The 19,352-nt window shown below is 34.7% G+C and overlaps 2 protein-coding genes across 2 annotated transcripts; both read left to right on the top strand.

Annotated features, from left to right (window-relative positions):
* The first annotated feature begins 55 nt into the window (after positions 1-55).
* On the top strand, positions 56-12,867 carry LOC123906356 (suppressor of RPS4-RLD 1). Its single transcript, XM_045956267.1, has 23 exons — positions 56-481; positions 599-708; positions 1,357-1,982; positions 2,057-2,101; positions 2,221-2,322; positions 2,411-2,491; positions 3,320-3,386; positions 3,621-3,721; positions 3,821-3,928; positions 4,249-4,319; positions 4,442-4,498; positions 4,883-4,991; positions 5,071-5,151; positions 6,453-6,539; positions 6,838-7,044; positions 7,994-8,328; positions 10,284-10,370; positions 10,441-10,540; positions 11,391-11,482; positions 11,570-11,608; positions 11,731-11,821; positions 12,101-12,198; positions 12,288-12,867. Exons 1-23 carry the CDS (start codon positions 360-362, stop codon positions 12,577-12,579), a joined length of 3,108 nt encoding a protein of 1,035 aa, XP_045812223.1. The 5' UTR covers positions 56-359; the 3' UTR covers positions 12,580-12,867.
* A 1,661-nt stretch (positions 12,868-14,528) lies between these two features.
* Positions 14,529-17,325, top strand: LOC123906355 (subtilisin-like protease SBT1.7). The gene is made up of 2 exons (XM_045956266.1): positions 14,529-14,582; positions 14,802-17,325. The coding sequence occupies exon 2, from the start codon at positions 14,808-14,810 to the stop codon at positions 17,145-17,147; it is 2,340 nt and encodes a 779-aa protein (XP_045812222.1). The 5' UTR covers positions 14,529-14,582; positions 14,802-14,807; the 3' UTR covers positions 17,148-17,325.
* The last annotated feature ends 2,027 nt before the right edge of the window (positions 17,326-19,352 follow it).

Here is a 19,352-nt window from a genome sequence, read left to right as displayed (position 1 = left end):
ATAGAAACTTTTTTTTTGTTTGTTATGAAAAACCCAAACACAAACGTACAAGAACAAGGTTCTAGACTTCTTTGGGCCGACCCAAACTGTTATCACACGTGCATATCACGCGTTAAGCGCGTCGCGTCACATGTCATTCATTCCAGTTCCATTTCACGCACAACCCTTACTCTCTCTCTCTCTCTCTCATATCCTTTCTTCATCCTAATTTCCAAAGCCACGAACCTCTTTCACCCTCAATTTCCCATTTTACCCTTATCTTCTCCATCTCCAAAATCCATCACCAAAATCTTTCACATCTGAACCCGTTCGTGAAACTCAAAACCAAACCAAAGGATCTGTGTTCATCATCTTCATCAATGGCTCCTGTTACCTCTCAGCGAGCCGAGCTAGCCAAACTCTGTAGCTCCAAAGACTGGTCCAAAGCAATTCGAATCCTCGATTCACTCGTTTCTCAGTCTGATGCTATTCAAGATATCTGGTTCGTTCAATCTTCATTCCTTCAATTCTCTTCGATTCAATTTTTGATCGTTGTTAATTAATTGTCTCTCGTTAATGCTAATTCGTTGTTTAATTTTGTTCTTATGCTTTTTTTCAGCAACAGAGCTTTCTGTTATAGCCAATTGGAACTGCATAAGCATGTAATTAAGGATTGTGATAGAGCAATTCAGCTTAATCCTTCGCTTCTTCAAGCTTATATTCTTAAAGGTTTTTTTTAGTCGTTTATTGAATTTTATTCATCGGTTTTTACTTTATCAAATTGTTTGCATAAAAATCTCTGCTGTGTAGTACCATGGAAAGTGCGATTTGAAGTTAATTGATGTGGTTGATGGATTATTTGACTTTGGAGTTATTATGTTATTGTTTTACATTTTTAATTGATTTATTCGTGCTGCTTATTAATTATCATGAATTTAATTTGTATACTGATAATTTAAAACTTTTTTCACATGCATCCAATCAAATTGCGACATGTAGATATTTTAGAAATTAACTCATAGAAGTGACATTTTGATGTGATTCATTTGATTGAATGCTTGTGTAAAAATGTTTTACACCGTCGGTGCATAAGAATTAATTTCAAATTATCATGGCTCAATTTTTTTATGAACTTTCATTATTGAAATGAAAAATGATATTTTGACATCAAAATTTGGATGTCCTTGGTTTTTGTGTGTATTTTTGAAATGCGTGTAAATTGTAGAAGATAAAAAGTAAGAGAGATAAAGATAAATATATACCGTGTCACATTCGGTGTGTATGCATGTGTTTGTATTTTGATATAAAAATAACACAACTCATTGAAATAGACGAGTGGCTTTTGAACTTAATACTGGTTTTGTTATGTTTATCTAGGTCATGCGCTTTCTGCGTTGGGAAGGAAAGCAGATGCTTTATTGGTATGGGAGCAAGGTTATGAACACACTCAGCATCAGTCTGCAGATTTGAAGCAGTTGTTAGAACTTGAAGAGCTTTTGGTGAAAGCAAAAGAAGATAATAATGCATTATATGAAACCAATGCATCGCCAATGCTGCAAGCCAAATCAGAATCTTCAAGTAAAAGGAACTTGACTGAAACTTGTGAGAGCCAAGCTAAATTAAGTGGCAATACAAGTGGTATATCTGAGATCGTGCTAAAGTCTACTGATAAGTTTGATGCAAGGAATGAATTAAATACTGAAGGTAGAGAGTCTAATAAATGTGATAGCCAAGTGAATGGAAGCCCAGATATTATTGATAATCTGAGGTATAATTCTGAGTCAAGTGATACTTCTGAGTCGTGTGATAAAGTATTTACTAATAGCGGTGAATCAAGTGACTCAAATGATGCTGCTGAAATTCTTAGAAAGCCCAGTTTTAAGTTTACTTTCCCCAGTGAAAAGAATAGTGAAGCAAGGAAAAATAAAAAGTTTTCTGTTGCTCGGGTTTCAAAGACGAAATCTATAAGTGTAGATTTTCGGCTTTCACGGGGAATAGCAGAGGTTTGTTTCTGCAACTGCTGATTTGCGGTATTTATCTGTTTTGATTGCATAATTGATATTGTGATTATTTGTAGGTTAATGAAGGAAAATATGCTCATGCTATATCCATATTCGATCAGGTGGAATATTGTCCTCTCTTGTGATACTTGTGGTGTCTTCCTTTGATGTAATTATTTGTATCCTCTTTTTATTGATCATCAAATGACAAACTGTGGACTTGTCTCCATCACTCACTCAGATATTGAAAGAGGACTCTGCATATCCTGAGGCACTGATAGGAAGAGGGACAGCATATGCATTCAAGAGAGAACTTCATTCTGCTATAGATGATTTTACCAAGGTATTTATTTACACAAAATGTTGGAATGGTGCATATTGATATGTTTATTTCCTCAATTTATATGTAGTTTATGTGTTGTATACCTTAGGCTATACAATTTAATCCAGCAGCTGGTGAGGCATGGAAGAGGAGAGGCCAGGCCCGAGCAGCCTTGGGGGAGTTTGTTGAGGTTAGAGTGCTTACCCTTTCTCCGTTTCTGTCTAACATTTTGAAGTTTTACCTAAATTCCGTTTCTGATTGAAATCTCATTTTTGTTGTTTGAATAATTGGCTATTTTAGTTCAACAAGGTTTTCAGTCTGGTCCACTGACGTGCAAACACTCAAATAATGAAGTGGACCAATTCTATTGCAGAAAATTAAAATGGCAAAAAAATTGGTTTTTATTTTTGTATGCCTGCTTCTGTAACTAAGGTGTGAGTTTGATATGGATTACACATTGCTGCTTAAAACTTCTAGTTGAACCAATGCCGAAACATTATACATTTATTTATTGAAAAAACTTAAGTACAGTGCCTAAGGCACCACAATCCTGTTATCTTATTAAAATATGATTCTTGTATTATTTTTTCGAAGTCAGACCCTTGATGTATCAGACCCACATCATTCAATCCACTCTTGGTATAACCGAATATGTTGAGTTGAAGATAGAAAGACTCTGTTGAATTTTAAACAAAAAGCATATGCGTCCCTTGTTTATAAGAGAACAGTTCCACCCATACATATGGAATGTACTCAAGTATTTCCTGTTATTTATTTTAGTCTAAACTAAACTAATGTGGTTGTTAAGAAGAGTTAAGTGGTTTTTATTGTGATAGATTCATGTTATTGCACCATGCACTATGTTATTGCACTATGCACTATGTTATTGCACTATGAAAGGTTGAACTTTTTGGCGCTTCTTGTGATGCTACTTGAGTCAATTCTGGTTGTATATTCTGATCTTCTTACACAAATAACAATCCATAACTGTGACACTGACCACTGCTTCTTATGTCAGGCTATCGAAGACTTGACCAAGGCATTAGAGTTTGAATCCAACACAGCAGACATTTTACACGAGAGAGGTATTTTTTCTAACACCGAGTGTTTTCATCTTGTTTTTTCAATAAGTGATTGATGCATGTATCATATAGGAACTCCTTGAAGTCTAGACAGAGCTTTCATTAATTTTATGTGAAATGAGTTTAATATCTCAGTTAATTTCTAGTTTAGGGAGTTTGATTCTAAATAATTGTGGTGATAACATTGAACCAATTATTTCTAGTCTAATGTATGCTTTTTATTATAATTAAATACAGGAATTGTGAATTTCAAGTTTAAAGAGTTCAATACTGCAGTTGAGGACCTTTCTGCTTGTGTGCAGCTAGACAGGGATAATAAGTCTGCCTACACATACTTGGTGGGTCCTAAGTCTTAATATTTAAATCCTCATTCATTCAGAGCCCTTGATGTTGGTTTTCTTCTCTTTTACTTGATGTGCAAACATTGTCTTTTACAGGGTCTGGCATTGTCTTCAATTGGTGAATATAAGAAAGCCGAGGAAGCACATCTAAAGTCACTTCTACTTGATAGGAGTTTCCTTGAAGCATGGGGACACCTGACTCAGGTATCTATGAACTGTAATATATTGATGGAGTGTTGTTTCATTGCACTACTGAATGTAATGTAGTTGCAAAACTGATAGTGTTTGAACTGTGATTAGTTGTATCCTTGTATGCACTCTGGTCTCTTGTAATATCTTTTGTCACCATTCTTATCTGTGCCATTTTTGTCTGCCTGTGTACCTTTTCACTTATCCAACATGAGTTGAAGTTTCCATCTCATGCCAGCTTAGCCAGCATCTACATTTTTATGTTACTTGCATGCTTGATTAGTTTAGTAGGTTACCATTTGCTACTTTTATTCTGAATATAAGGTTTTTGGCAGTTCTATCAAGATTTATCGAGGCCGACAAAAGCTCTTGAATGTCTGACTCAAGTGCTGCAAATTGATGGGAGGTGATTGTTGTGAATGAAATACTATTACAATATCATTGTTTCCTCTGGTTTATTACACTTGATGTAGTTTGTGCCTGTTAGCTCTTTATCTGAGGCTGATTTCTTTTGAATTTTGATGATAGGTTTGCAAGAGCTTATCATTTGCGTGGCGTTTTGTTCCATGCAATGGGAGAGCATAGGTATTTATGCAATCGTAACTGCTGATTAGTTGGAGATTGAATCTTTGTTTGACACGACTGTTTCTTGCTGCGAGCTTTCACTTGTATTGATAATTGGGTCCATGAATACAATTAACAAGAACTTTGATGATATGCTGACAGACATACATGCTGTTATAGAGTATAATTTAGAATTAAAATATGGAATATGCTGAAATCTTTCAGGGAGTAAAAAAGTCTTAGACTGGTTTTAGGTACTTAGGAGTTGTCATGAAGGGAAAACTTCGTTTGATTTTTGTTTTTCACCACATTAACTGAATGAGGTCTTACTAGGAAGAAAGTTTCAGACTTGTAAATATTGGCCGGTTGTAGAATCTGTACTTAAATTGGGATTTACTGTAACAGGAAGGCTATCAAAGATTTGACAACGGGGTTGAGCATTGATGGTGCCAACATTGAGTCCTTATATTTACGAGCTGCATGCTACCATGCTGTCGGACAATACAAAGAGGCGGTAAGATTTTAATTTTAGCTTTTTGAAGCATTGCCAGTTCATATTTGTTAGTCCACAACTTTATTTGATGGTCACACAGGTCAAGGATTATGATGCTGCGCTGGATTTGGAATTGGACTCAATGGATAAGTTTGTGCTCCAGTGTCTTGCGTTTTATCAGGTTTGTTACACTGTGAAATAGTACATTTTGTTCGCCTTTTTTAATCTTAGAGTATTTAACAAAATATCTACAAACTTGCTAAAAGTAGTAAACAACAACCAAGAGACTTAAACCAAGTAATATCCATTAAGGACGGAGAATGAATAGTATTGGTCATAAAACAAGATTTTAAGGTAAGATGGTAGAGTTATTTTCATAAATATTTCTAATGAATGAAGGACATGAGTATTCTTTGGACTTCAATGGACTTAATATTAGAAAGAAGATTTAAATTATTCCTATTATTATTGAAGAATTTAAGAATCTGATGTAAAAGAAGCATTGGAGGTGATAGTAATGGTAATATTGGTAGCTAAGATAATATATACTTGGGAGGGTATGGAAGGGTTTAGCAGAAAAAAGCATAAGATGACTCACAAAATTGTTCAATAAGACCATGCCAAATGAATGGAGGAGTACTTTATTCCCTATTTTGAAGAGCAAAGGTGAAATTGTGCAAATTATAGAGGGAGTAAAGTTGTAATCATACTATGAAGTTTTGGAAGATAGTATGATGCAAAGATTAAATCAAGAGACCTACATTACGGAAAATCAATTTGGTTTATACGAAAGATCGCTTATAGATGCTATATTTCTAATCAACTCCCAAATCTGTTTTTGTAGTTCAAGATCTATATTGTTTTAGGTCTCATGATTTTTTCCATAAACAAATTAAAATGGCGGCGACTCCTTTTCACAAACGATCTGGCCACGAAACGAGGTAAAGGGAGACCTCAATTGTGGGGTTCAGATAGGGTGATTAAAATGGAGGTTTTTTTTTTGGAGTCGTTTGTAATTTGAAAGTGCCACCCAAGCCTAAAGGTAAATCCTATCGCACCTCTATGAGATCTGCAATCCTGTGGGAGACTGAATGCGGTGAAGAGCTTAAGCCTGGAATCATGAGAATGATATGATACAAGACAAGATTAGTAATAATTAAACAGAAAGTTGAATTATGAATTATCCCCAGTTATAGAGCACATAATAGTCACAACTTGTGGTTTGAAGATGGAGAATACCTGCCAAAGCACTAGTAAGGAGTGTTTACTAGATGGAGGATATACATTAGTTAGAGGGAAAGAGAAACCAAAGAAAATTATGTCAACAATACATCTACCTTCCCCAAGCCTTGTGAATTGGGCCTCCCTTTTTATAAAATTATATTTTTGAACTTGTATGTATCTGTGTAATGCAGTCAACATTGTCCCTTTATTAAGAGCCAGGTTCAATGATGTGATTCAAATTCTCCTGTTTTTTTGCAGAAAGAGATTGCTCTTTACACAGCCTCAAAATTTAACAGCGAGTTTTGCTGGTTTGACATTGATGGGGATATTGATCCACTTTTTAAGGTAAAAGTTATGAATCTCATTTCACATTTCTTATACTTTTGTATCTTAATTTGGCCCAACTAAATGTGTTGTGGGATATATGCACTGAACCATTTGGAATCATGGTATCATTCCATGGCATCTGAATGCGAGAAACTCACAAGTCACAACTCTTACTTGTTTGCCTTATGACTTGAGTTTCTTTGTTGGTTTCATAAGCATAGCAATTTGTATTCTGAAACTTTTGTATTGGAGCTACTTTTTGCAATGCCTGGATTCACAATTCTGTCATATTTATTTGTGCCTTCTTTATATTCAGGAATACTGGTGCAAAAGATTGCATCCAAAGAATGTATGTGAAAAGGTTTACAGGCAACCTCCTTTGCGTGAATCTTTAAGAAAGGGAAAGCTTAGAAAGCAAGAATTAGCTATTACAAAGCAGAAGTCTGCTCTTATACAGGCTGCAGACTCCATTGGCAAGAAAATTCAATATGATTGTCCCGGTTTCCTGCCTAATAGACGTCAGGTAAAGTGAATTTATGTTACTGTCTATATGTCTGTGGCTTACTAATCTCAATTTTGTTTTCCTGTTTTCTGTGAAATCCTTTGTCCACAGATTTCTATTTTCTACATTTTTTCTTTGTCGTAAATTCGTAATAGACTCGGGAAAGGATTTTGATCTTTAATAGACCCCTCTTCCTTGATTTGATAATTGCTGTGGAAAGTCTGTTGAGAGTCCCCACAGGGATTGTGACAGGCTTTAACAATGTTCATAAATGGTGGGCATCCCTCATCTTATTAACTGGTTTTTGTATGGATGAGTTTGAGCCAATCCAAAATTCTAATATGGTATTAGAGCCTCTCCTAGATCTATTGGGCCACCTGTTACCATGTCACTTAGATCATGCTCTAGATGTCCAATCTTGAGTGTGAGAGGGGTGTGTATTGAGAGTCCCACATTGGAAGGTGATATGGCCTGAATAGTGTTTATAAATGGTGGGCATCCTTCACCTTACAAGCTTATTTTGTGGGGTTGACTTATACCCAACCCACTTTTTAATGAAGTCCAACACTCCTTTAGTATATCATAATGTGAAATTTTTAGTTTTTATCCATTACATGGTTCATTGATTTGTCATGGTTTATTGGAAGTTTGTTGACATGTCTGTTCTATTTATTAAGCTTGATTACTCTCCTCCTTATACAGTTGGGATGTGTAGTACTGCAAAATTCACACATTCATATTAAATTTCCATTTGTGACCATTATCATATTATCATCTTAATCTTCAGACTCGATGCTTATTATTTGTAAGTTTTTAATGTTCGAATTTTAAAGCAACTTGCATCTAACTAATGGTCATAGTGTTTTTTTTTTGACAATAACTAATGGTTGTAGTTATTCTCATATTGTTGACACTTCGGTGTTTTAATGTTTGTCTCTAACTCTGTCATTTTTTTCTTCTTATTTATCAGCACCGTATGGCAGGATTTGCTGCTATTGAAGTTGCACAAAAGGTCTCTAAGATTTGGCGTATCCTTCAAGGGGAATGGAAATCTTCTAATAAAACCAACTCAAACTCTAAGAATGGCAAACGGGCTCGTAGGAGGGAAAGATTTAATATGCCCAGTCAGAATAGGGGAGGTGCAGGTTGTAGCACAAGTAGTGCCTGGGAATCATCTTCATCTGGTATTGTAGATGACAAACTTTCCAGCCGTCACATGTCATGGAAAGATATTTACTCAATAGCTGTTAGATGGAGACAGATTTCTGAGCCTTGTGACCCTGTTGTGTGGGTGAACAAGCTAAGGTAAACCATCTTACGTGTCAGTCTTTACATGTTTTGTTCTTCGTGCATTTGGTTATTTTACATGTTTTTCTTTATATTTGGAATGTCGAATTGTTCTGCATTATCGTTGTTTCAACTCTCTGTTGAAGTTATAGGGTTTTAGATAAATAATAGACTTAGAATTATGATTATGGTGTGATGTTTTATTAAAAAAATTAAAAGCAACCTTTATTTATACTAATACAAGAATCTAATCCTACTTAAATAGGAAATAAAACATGATACTGACTAAGAGATAATCTAGAATAATCTAATTTAAGAAACTTATCCTATGAGATACACTATGATGATACCAAGATATTATAAAACATTTTCTTATTTTCCAAATCTACAAGACAATCAGTGCCAAACTGAGCTTAGACAAAACTAGTGTCAGACTACAACTACGTCAAAACTAGTGTTTTCAAATAAGCATGTCCAACTGTAGGTCGGATCAAAGAAACAATGATTTATCCAAGGAAAATATGTGAGGTAGGTTTTTCTGGAAATGCACACGGGTCTAAAATCAAACTTAGACGAAAGATCCACAAACTGAAATTGATCTCAACAGAAGCCGGAAGAGCCGAGAAACCAAACTTGACCACAAGCGTGACAAAAGATGGTTGGAAGGTGCTGTGTAGACCTCACGCGTTGACAAGAGTAAACTTGATGGCTGAAAAGGAACGGAGACGGTTAAAACGGATTTCAAATAAAATTAATGTTATACAGTCCCAAGCACAAGGGAAATTAGCAACGGAATAGTGATGGGACAGGTTGTGTAGGATGGTATCACTTTGATGGCAAGTTCTACGATGGACCATTTCCTTTAAAGGTAGTCCACTGTGGATCAGTTCCTGAAAATTGCCCAAAATATGATAAATGAAGTCCCCCTCTAGAAGTAAAAGCTTACATTCCCCTTCGTCCTCACGATTGAGATGGTGACTTGATAGGTGCCGGTTTGACAAAAACAAGTGAAAACAAATATGAGTTGAGTTTTGAAGCACATATATATGTGATCTCTTGTTTTTTTCCAAACTCACACTGATCAGGTCACTGTATTAGACATTACAATAAGGATGACATGCACCTGTACTTCCAGGGGCTGACACGGTAATCATCGTTGAAGTTTCGGACAATTTTCAAGTATCGGTACAGTGGGCCACTTATTCATGGTAGAATTTGCCCCATTATGATACAATGTTCATATTATCTGTAATTTCGTTTAATGAAGTACTTCTATTGAGTAGGTATGATAAAACCTGATTTGGATATCTTATTACTTATTAGTAATTTTTATGATTTATTCCATTTAATATTGTGCATATGAGTTGTCCCTTACATTCTGATTGTTTAGTCCTTGAGTAATTTTTGTGTATAGGTAGCTTAACTTATGTGCTTTTGTGGATGCTTGTAGTTTTTCATTGATAAAAAAAGACTGATTTTTTTTTTTTTGTTGCAAAGGCTGTATGATGGTTTTATTTAGCTCTCTATGTTGATCTCTTGTATTAAGGATAACAATTTTGTAGCAAATAAGGAATATAAAAGAGGTGTGTCACCTGCATATTGTATTAAGGATAACAATAGAAAGAAAAGGAACAAAAATGAATATTCATTAGAAGATGGGTGACTTAAAGTATGTGTATGTGTCACCTTCATATTGTTTTCCACTTTTTGGGCTCTAACCTAATTGCTGATTTTTCGTGATGTTTGGTTTTACATTTATTCAAATTTTGAAAATTTCGAAGGGCAACTAAATTTTCTTTATGCTGTTTTATGAAAATATGCTGTTAATTATGTGTGCCTCGGTTTGAAAATTTGCTTGCTTGCTTCCTGCAATCTTTGGTTAACACTCCCAGTTTCTCTTCAGATTATTACTTTGGACTTTGATAAAATTGAGATATTGTTTTAGATTTTTAATTAGTTTCCTTGCACTGCAGTGAGGAGTTTAATTCGGGATTTGGTTCTCACACACCCATGATTCTGGGACAAGCCAAAGTTGTCCGTTACTTTCCGAACTATGAAAGGTAAAGAGACTTTTTTTATTCTATATTGACTGATTGGCTTTGGAATGCTCATTTTTTTTAAATGCCACAGGACCTTAGATATTGCAAAGACTGTCATGAAGGAGAGAACTTATGTCCACGGAAAAACTGATCAGATCATTCATCTTTCCAAAGATGGGAAATTAGAAGAGGTGCTTTGTATTAATTTATCTAGATATGTTCTTTTTGTTGTTACCTTGCAAGGGACCTCTAACTTGTGACCTTGACTTCTATAGCTTTGAAAAAGTTTGTTTTAATTTCCTATATTGGAAATGCACCTCTTTGTTGTTTCATCGGGTGATACTCAGTTTTTCACTTGTAGGATATACATTATTTCTTCTATACATACTACATAGACATAGTTGATGTGCAAGTAACATTGAAAGTTGAAACTTTCAAGTTGCATCATTGATAACATTTCCGAATACTAGTGGGTCGAGTCAGATGTACTATGTCTATTATTAAAAGCATAAGCAGTTAAGCAATAGGATGCAAATAGTTTTGTGTCATTGACATTCCCCTTTTAAGGCTCGGGCTTGAAACATGGACAACACAAGCTAGTTTTTGCTGTAAAACTCCGCTGATTTTTTGGAACAGTGGGGGGAAGCATGGATAGAGCTCTGACGAATAGAGGCTTCCATACTATGCACAGAACCAATCATCTTAGAAACTGAAGTCGTTAGCTAAAGATGCATTAATGGTTTTAGATTACAAGTATCAAGCATGTAATCTGCTGTTTTTATTTATAAGGTTTAACTTTCTTAGTTAACTGATTGGAATTGGAATTTCCTTCTAATAAGCTTAAGAATTTTTAATAATCAATTAAATTCTATGAATAAATTCTCCAAGTTTCTCGTCATTTTGCTTGTGATTGTTGCAAATTTTAATAATGGTCTCCGGTGGAGCTTACGTGTTACTATTTTTTCATATAGCAGTTTGAATGTTAGTATTTCAATATTTCATGCTTTTATGAAAACAGAAAGTTAAATATTTGATGTGCAGATCATGCATGCAAAGTCATGCTCTGACCTTTATAATGTTGTTGGTGAGGATTTCTGGTCGGCTACTTGGTGCAACAGTACTGCATTTGAAGAGTAAGTGTGCATAGTGAAAATATAGCCTGTGGGAAGGAACATCTAATTTTTCCAAATGCTTACCTCTGGATGTTAATGCTTCTACAGGAAACAGCTTGAAGGGACAAGGATAACACTTGTAAAAATGTAAGCTAGATACACGTCTTATAAAAGTTCAAGTTATTTTTGTTCCCTATTTCCCATTTCTTGCTACTTAACTTTAGCTTTTATACATATGTATATTTAAGTGGAAATTGATGAATATTCAGGGGGCAACATGGTTTTGACTTTGCAATTAGAACACCTTGTACGCCTGCCAGATGGGAAGATTATGATGCAGAAATGGCAATGGCATGGGAAGTATGTTATACTTTTACTTTTTAGTCTATTGATGTTACCCTATCTCTCCAATTTGCGTGGCTTGTTTCTGATTTTAATATTTCTTTTGATCTTTGCCCATGATCCCATGATGGCTTTATCATTAAACAATTTCTGATGCTTCCATGGGAATTGTTTAGAAATTTGCTGGCTGTATTTTTTCTTTTACATTTCATAAGAATAGTAGAATATATGTTCTTTATAATTAAAGTTACCAGATGATATGTGGAAACTTACCTTGATTGATACTGTTTTTGTTAGGCTCTTTGCAATGCTTACTGTGGTGAAAATTATGGATCTACTGATTTCGACGTGCTTGAAAATGTGAGAGATGCAATATTAAGGATAACATATTACTGGTATGATGACATTATCAAAATATGTAAATTATCTCGTCTCCTGTAGCATTTGCAATGATTTCTATAAATCTATCCAATTTGTTTTTCAGGTATAATTTTATGCCACTGTCTAGAGGAACTGCTGCAGCTGGATTTGTAGTTATGCTGGGTTTGTTACTTGCTGCTAATATGGAGTTCACAGGAAGCATCCCACAGGGTTTCCAAGTTGATTGGGAAGCCATTTTGAACTTGGATCCAGATTCTTTTGTGGATTCGGTCAAAAGTTGGCTATACCCATCTCTGAAGGTGACAACCTCATGGAAAGACTATCATGATGTCGCGTCAACTTTTGCAACAACAGGGTCAGTTGTTGCTGCCCTGAGCTCTTATGATGATGAATGAACTCTTGGAAACAATGGCCAGGTAATTCCATGGCATACCACATATTTTAGGCATCTGTTTGGTTTGATAATAACAATATTGCTGCTGGTTTTTCGCAACCTTCTGTGGAAAGAATTGACTTGTTGATCTTCCAATTGAGGCTTAATTTGTACACTAATTTGTGTTATTTTTATATTTATTGTAATAATAATATGCTATTGTAATCTGTACATTAATGTAACTTTACTATTGAATGAATTTATAAATGAATATCGAATTTAAAATTAATAAATAGATTTTGGATTCTCATTTTGTTATAATAAGGTCTGTATCTGTCCGCTCTAAGGAAGAAAAAAAAAAGAATCGAACGTTACAGTATTCTAACTTCATATCAAAAAATCATAGAAGGAGGGACGTATATGCATTGGGCGATGAAATTACCTTTATGTTTGTTATTTTTCAATAATCACTCCTCCCCATTTCCCAAGCAAGAAAAGAAAAAATGGTCTATATACAAATAGACACATACGGTTTGTGTGTATTGTTTGAATGGGGATTATATTTTACAAAAGGTGCTATAGTATGTATTTGGGTTTAAGCAGTTAAAAGAATGTAACAATTGACTAATGATGAGTTTATTATTTTATTTAAGCTTGGATTTAAATCGAATGTGCTCGAGTATTGGATTCTCTTGGATTTATATTTCAGCCATCAAATAAATTAAAATAAGTTGACTAAAACAATGTATGTGAATTAAATTCATAAATACATTTAATTTCAAGATAATTCAAACGGTCTCTCTAACACTCACTTTTTAATGAATAAAATAAATGTGCGTCCCACTTAAAAAATGTGCAGCATATAAAGTAATGAGATTCACGTTAATTTTATCAAATAGGAGGCCAAGTGTTAAACAAAGTATTAGAAAAGAGTGTTATGCTATGTTCACATTGGAAAAATAATTTTTGTTTTTGTTTTTTAAAACACGTATTTATCTTACTAATAAGATGTTAAATTTGTGAAATAAATCGTTATGACAGAGAAGAGACGAAAAATGTTAGTTAGGTCTTCCATGTTGTTGGCAATGAAAATCTAGCTATAACGAGAATAGCTATCAAGCGAGCTCAACATTTTATTCTTTGACGCCGAATTTGCTTACATGTTGGCAACTAATATTCATCTTTAGGAGTGCATAATTATATCACATAGACAGTGAAATACATATTTGAATTCCCGCCGTAGAGATTACAAGTAGTTTTACGTTATACTGAATTTCAGTCATTAATTTTAAATCAGATACTTCTGATTATAAGCTCATGAGTTTTATAATGCAAAATAATTTTAATGTCAATTTAAAATTGGACGGCTCAAATTAATTATAAGAAAAAATTTATTTTGAAATATGTGCATTAAATACTTTGAAAATTTCAAGTTATCTTTTCAATATTAATTAGTCTTTAGGATTTTAAAAAAATTGTATGAAAATATAGGTAGTAATTTTTATTTTATTTTTATAAAAGGTAGTAATTGTTATATTATTATTTTCTTCCGTGTAAGGGTTTGAACTTAGAACTTTGAAATTCTTTAATTCATATGGTGTACTTTAGTAAGTCTTGTGAACGTTTGTTGTTCACATCACATTACATTTTTAGCAAGCCTAGCTTGTGTTGTTCTCTACTGCAAAGCTTACATATTTAGCAATGGATCTCAAAGTCTTATTTCATTTATAGAGATTTAGTCTTGTGACTTTGCAGGGAAGGTTGAGATCAAAGGGAAACTAACTAATTCCATCTTCATATGACTTTGGTGAGTTCCTTTTTAATGCTATGAAAATTTCCAACTTTTTTCAACAATCCTGAAGCTACATCCAACTCAGTTCTTAAAATTCTGCTACCACAAACATTAAATCCATACATTAACAAATTTGTCTCATTTTGTAACAGCTTGCTTTGTGCTGGTGAAGACAGAAGAAGAAAAAGAAGATAAGCAACTAAAGAAATCAAAACAGATCAACAAAATTTGAGGTAAAATTTTCTAAATTCATCTTCATATTTGATTTTGTAGTCTACAATCTAATGTCATACTTACACAACGCAAATGAAACTCTGATTATGCTGCTTCCTACATTTGTTTGTTTGTTTGTTTGTTTTCCTTTTTCTTTTTTTCACGTGTCCAAATTAAATAATCACTTAATCACCACACAAACACACTCATCTTTCTTGTATTTGCTATAATAACTGCAGGCTAGCATGAAGAAACTATTGAAGAAACCTAAACCTTTGTCTTTTACTTTTTTTATGATTCTGGTGGTTTATAATGTTTCTATGGTTAGAGGAAAGTATCATGAGGAAAAGACTCCATACATAGTTCATATGTCTAAGTCACAAATGCCGGCAAGCTTCAATCATCATTTTCATTGGTATGAATCAACTCTGAAGTCTGTATCTAACACATCAGAAATAATTTACACCTATGAGGATGCAATTCATGGGTTTTCAACTAGTTTAACACCTACCGAAGCGAGGTTAATGTTGACCCAAGCTGGTATTCTGAAAGTTTATCCAGATAAAAAGTATAAGCTTTTAACAACACGAACTCCAGAGTTCCTTGGACTGGATAGAATTCCGGCCATGTTCCCTGCATCATCATCATCATCATCATCATCAAGTAGAAGCATGGAGGATGTAATTGTTGGTGTTATAGACTCTGGAATTTGGCCTGAAAGCAAGAGCTTTGACGATACCGGATATGGTCCCATCCCGAAAACATGGAAAGGAAAGTGCGAAACAGGTCCTGATTTCACAGCTTCAAACTGTAATAAGAAATTGATCGGTGCAAGGTTCTTTCTGAAGGGCTATGAGGCTGACAAGGGTAGTCCGATCAATGAAACCAAAGAATCTAGGTCACCACGAGACACTAATGGCCATGGAACCCACACAGCGAGCACAGCAGTAGGATCTCCGGTGAGAAATGCGAGTCTTTTCGGTTATGCTGCCGGTACAGCACGTGGGATGGCCCCAAGGGCCAGAGTTGCTATATACAAGGTTTGCTGGGAAGGTCATGGTTGTTTGGGTTCTGATTATCTAGCTGCCATAGATCAGGCTATCACCGACAAAGTCAATGTCCTTTCATTGTCATTCGGAACTGTTCCACGTGATTATGCAGAGGACCCCCTCGCAATCGGAGCCTTTGCAGCAATGGAGCATGGGATTCTAGTATCTTGTGCAGGAGGAAACTCAGGTACCCGTGCTTCTATGATCACCAATGTTGCACCTTGGATTACCACAGTGGGAGCTGGCACTCTTGACCGAGATTTCCCTGCATATATGACTCTCGGAAACAGGCAGAATTATACAGGAGTGTCACTTTATAATGGTAGTTCTTTGCCGGATACTCCTATGTTATTAATATACGCAGGGAATGCAAGCCTTCCTGGTGAAGAAGATAATGCTGGAATGTGTACGCAGGAAAGCTTAGACAAAGAAAAAGTAGAAGGAAAGATTGTAATGTGTGAGTCTGGATTCCTTAATGGGCCGGAGAAAGGAAATATAGTTAAATCAGTTGGTGGTTTGGGCATGGTATTGGCCACCTTTGATTACGAAGAAGAGGAGCTGTTGGTAGAACCCCATATTTTGCCAACAATAGTGGTGAAATTCAAAGATGGTCAAGCCATCAAGAAATATTTGTTTTCCCAAAATCCAAATAAATCGATGGCTACGGTTGTATTTGAAAGAACAAAGCTTGGGGTGCAGCCGTCCCCTGTCGTTGCGATGCTTAGCTCACGAGGCCCCAATAAAATAACTTCGCAAATATTGAAGCCCGATGTCATTGCTCCAGGTATTAACATCTTAGCAGCATGTAGTAGGAAAGTGAGTCCCACTAATGAGGATTGGGATCCAAGGCGCGTGGATTTTAACATTTACTCAGGTACGTCCATGGCATGCCCTCACATGAGCGGGATAGCAGCTCTAATCAAGTCGATTCACCCAGATTGGACCCCAGCCGCCATTCGATCTGCATTGATGACAACAGCTTATACAGCTTACAAGAACGGAAAGACATTGTTGGACGGTAGTGACAAACAGCCAGCGACACCTTTTGATTTTGGGGCTGGACATGTGGACCCCGTTCTTGCATTAAATCCTGGACTTGTCTATGATCTGACGGTGGACGACTACTTGAGCTTCCTCTGCGCATTAAACTATTCAGCTGCTGATATGGAAGTCGTGGTGAGGAGAAATTTCACATGTGACCCAAAGAAACATTACAGTGTAGCAAACCTTAATTACCCGTCATTTGCTGTGGTCTTTGAGGGTGGACATGGTACAGAGAAGATTAAACACACGCGGACTCTTACTAATGTGGGTGCGGCAGGAACATACAAGGTATCAATTAAGTCAGATGCTCCATTTGTCAAGATCTTGGTTGAACCAGAAGTGTTAAGTTTCAAGAGAAAAGAGAAAAAGTTCTACACAATTACATTTACCACATCTGGTTCGAAACCAAATAGCTCTCAAAGTTTTGGAAGTTTGGAATGGTCTGATGGAAAGACTATTGTTAGAAGTCCGATTGCATTTAGCTGGAAATGACAGTGAAAGCTCCAAGAATGTTTTAGTGTTTGGAATGGTCTCAACACTTATGCTCATATATGTATAATAGTACACACTTGACTCTAAAGTCTGACTTTTATTGAAGATTTATTATGGGCTTGTATCTATTTTGGTGTGATTTTAATTCTAATTTGCTTGATTATTTTTTCTTCAATTTTCTCAACAATTTAATTTGATAACGGATTCACAGCATATGATGGGTTTTCACAGCTCTGAAAGTTGGTGCTGCCATGGGTTACCTTGCTCTCCTATAAGGTTTTCACAGCTATTAAAGGTTTTGATTGGCATTTTGTATAACTTTAATTTATTGTTGTTCTGATCTGCGGTAATTAGCTAGGTATTAGCTTTACTTCGCATCACTGCATTAGAAGCACAAAACATGTCAATGTTAATTAGATGCATCAGTGTTAGTTAACTGTACTGAGAAATGTGGAGCAGAAAAGCTTGAATCAGCTGTGGAAGTGTTGTGGCAGATTGTATCTGTTTCCACTTCTCTGCAGTGTGGCAATAGCCTCTAATTAAGAGCTGTTTTTGTTAGGTATTATTTAGATGTAGGTGCAAAATTCAGGTTCTGAATTTGGGGCATTAAGGTGTCTATATAAGTTGATCACCAAAACATGTCTTCGTCACCAAAATATGTAGCAAGGTATATGACAAAAATAATAATTTTTGTCCCTCACTTTATTTTTTAATATAAAAAATATGAAAATACGAAAAATATCCATTTTATTTTTAAATATTAAAAATATTATCGTTCTATCTCTATTCGATACAGTTTTGTCTTATCATGTACTATCTTATACTATATTGTATTATTATGTTCAGTACTTGCTAATTTGCGAATCAAACGCACCATAATGTAGTTCACTTTTTAATATTCTATGAAATGACTTAATAAAACTATTTATGCTACTTAATTTATTTTTTTTGTTAAACTAATATATTTCACTTTTTTATTTTTTTTACTAATATATTAAAATCAATTACCACCAAAGTTACTAATTTATCCTTATTACTTTTAACCACGTTGCAAGTTTTATATCCTTCATTGTAATTTCACTAAAAAAATAAAAAATATATATAAGATAAATAAAAAAAAAAAAAATTTTGGCATAATTGTTTTTTCGTACAAATGTCGTACTTATCATGGGAAAAAGACAAGAGGGATATACAATTGCTAATGTTATGTATGATGATGTGTTCATTTTTTTTCTTCTTTCAAATAGTCCGTGGCTTAAAATGGATTAGTAGGGTTATTGGGGTTTGAACTTCGATCGCCTGTATATATAATATAATGTCTTTTCCAACCGAGTTAAACTCACGAAACTTACGTTTTCTAATAATAAAGTAATAATATCTCTTTATTTTTTTTGGTTTTTCACCACTAATTTAATCTTGTTCGGGGGTTAGTTCTGACATCAAGTGGTTCGAGCTCCCTCCCGATCGCAGTTGCGGGGATCAAATTGCGGTCCTCCCTACCAAGTTCAGCGTCAATCACCACTGAACCAACTGACGATTGGTTGTAATTTTTCTAATTAATAAGAGTAATAATATCCCTTTCTGTCAAAAAAAAAAAAAAGAGTAATAATATCCCTTTGGTAAAAAATGGTAATAATATCCTATTTGTTATCAATAATATGTAATGAATGTCCATTATTGTGTAGGTTTTCTTGTCCCCTAATTGTGTCCTATAAATAAGACCTCTTTGTTACAATGTAAAACACACTTGTGAATAGAATAATAACAATGGTCTATTCCTTTCTCTTCTCTCTTTCTCTTCTCCTTCTATATTCTTGCTATTCTTTAGAAATAGTTCATAACACGTTATCAGCACGATAGTCTCTCCTCTTTCAAGAAATGTATAACAACAATGGGAAGTGACAATTTTATTTTATATATTAATTTTTTTTATTCTATTTTTTCAGATCATTTTGTTCTTCTCGTTTTTTTTATATTGATTCACAAACCTACGATCCAGAAGTATCGTGGTGAAATTTTGAAATATGAATCCTGAAGATTCATAGTATGATGAAATTTTAAAATATGAATCATGAAGATTCATAAGCATACGCTTCTAAAAGTACCGTAAAATATCTTTTAAAATATGAATCCTGAAGATTCATAAGCATACGCTTCTAAAAGTACCGTAAAATATCTTTTAAAATATGAATCCTGAAGATTCAT

Source organism: Trifolium pratense, linkage group LG2 (assembly GCF_020283565.1).
Source record: "Trifolium pratense cultivar HEN17-A07 linkage group LG2, ARS_RC_1.1, whole genome shotgun sequence".
In the NCBI taxonomy this organism is placed as follows: domain Eukaryota; kingdom Viridiplantae; phylum Streptophyta; class Magnoliopsida; order Fabales; family Fabaceae; genus Trifolium; species Trifolium pratense.
The sequence above is the reverse complement of the archived record's forward strand: the minus strand, read 5'-3'. Positions and strand labels throughout refer to the sequence as shown.

Coding starts and splice junctions, on each gene's coding strand:
- LOC123906356 (XM_045956267.1), top strand. CDS start 360: ATGGCTCCTGTTACCTCTCAGCGAGCCGAGCTAGCCAAACTCTGTAGC. Junction 2,492..3,319: donor CCTTGGGGGAGTTTGTTGAG/GTTAGAGTGCTT, acceptor TTCTTATGTCAG/GCTATCGAAGACTTGACCAA. Junction 4,499..4,882: donor CATGCAATGGGAGAGCATAG/GTATTTATGCAA, acceptor TTACTGTAACAG/GAAGGCTATCAAAGATTTGA.
- LOC123906355 (XM_045956266.1), top strand. CDS start 14,808: ATGAAGAAACTATTGAAGAAACCTAAACCTTTGTCTTTTACTTTTTTT.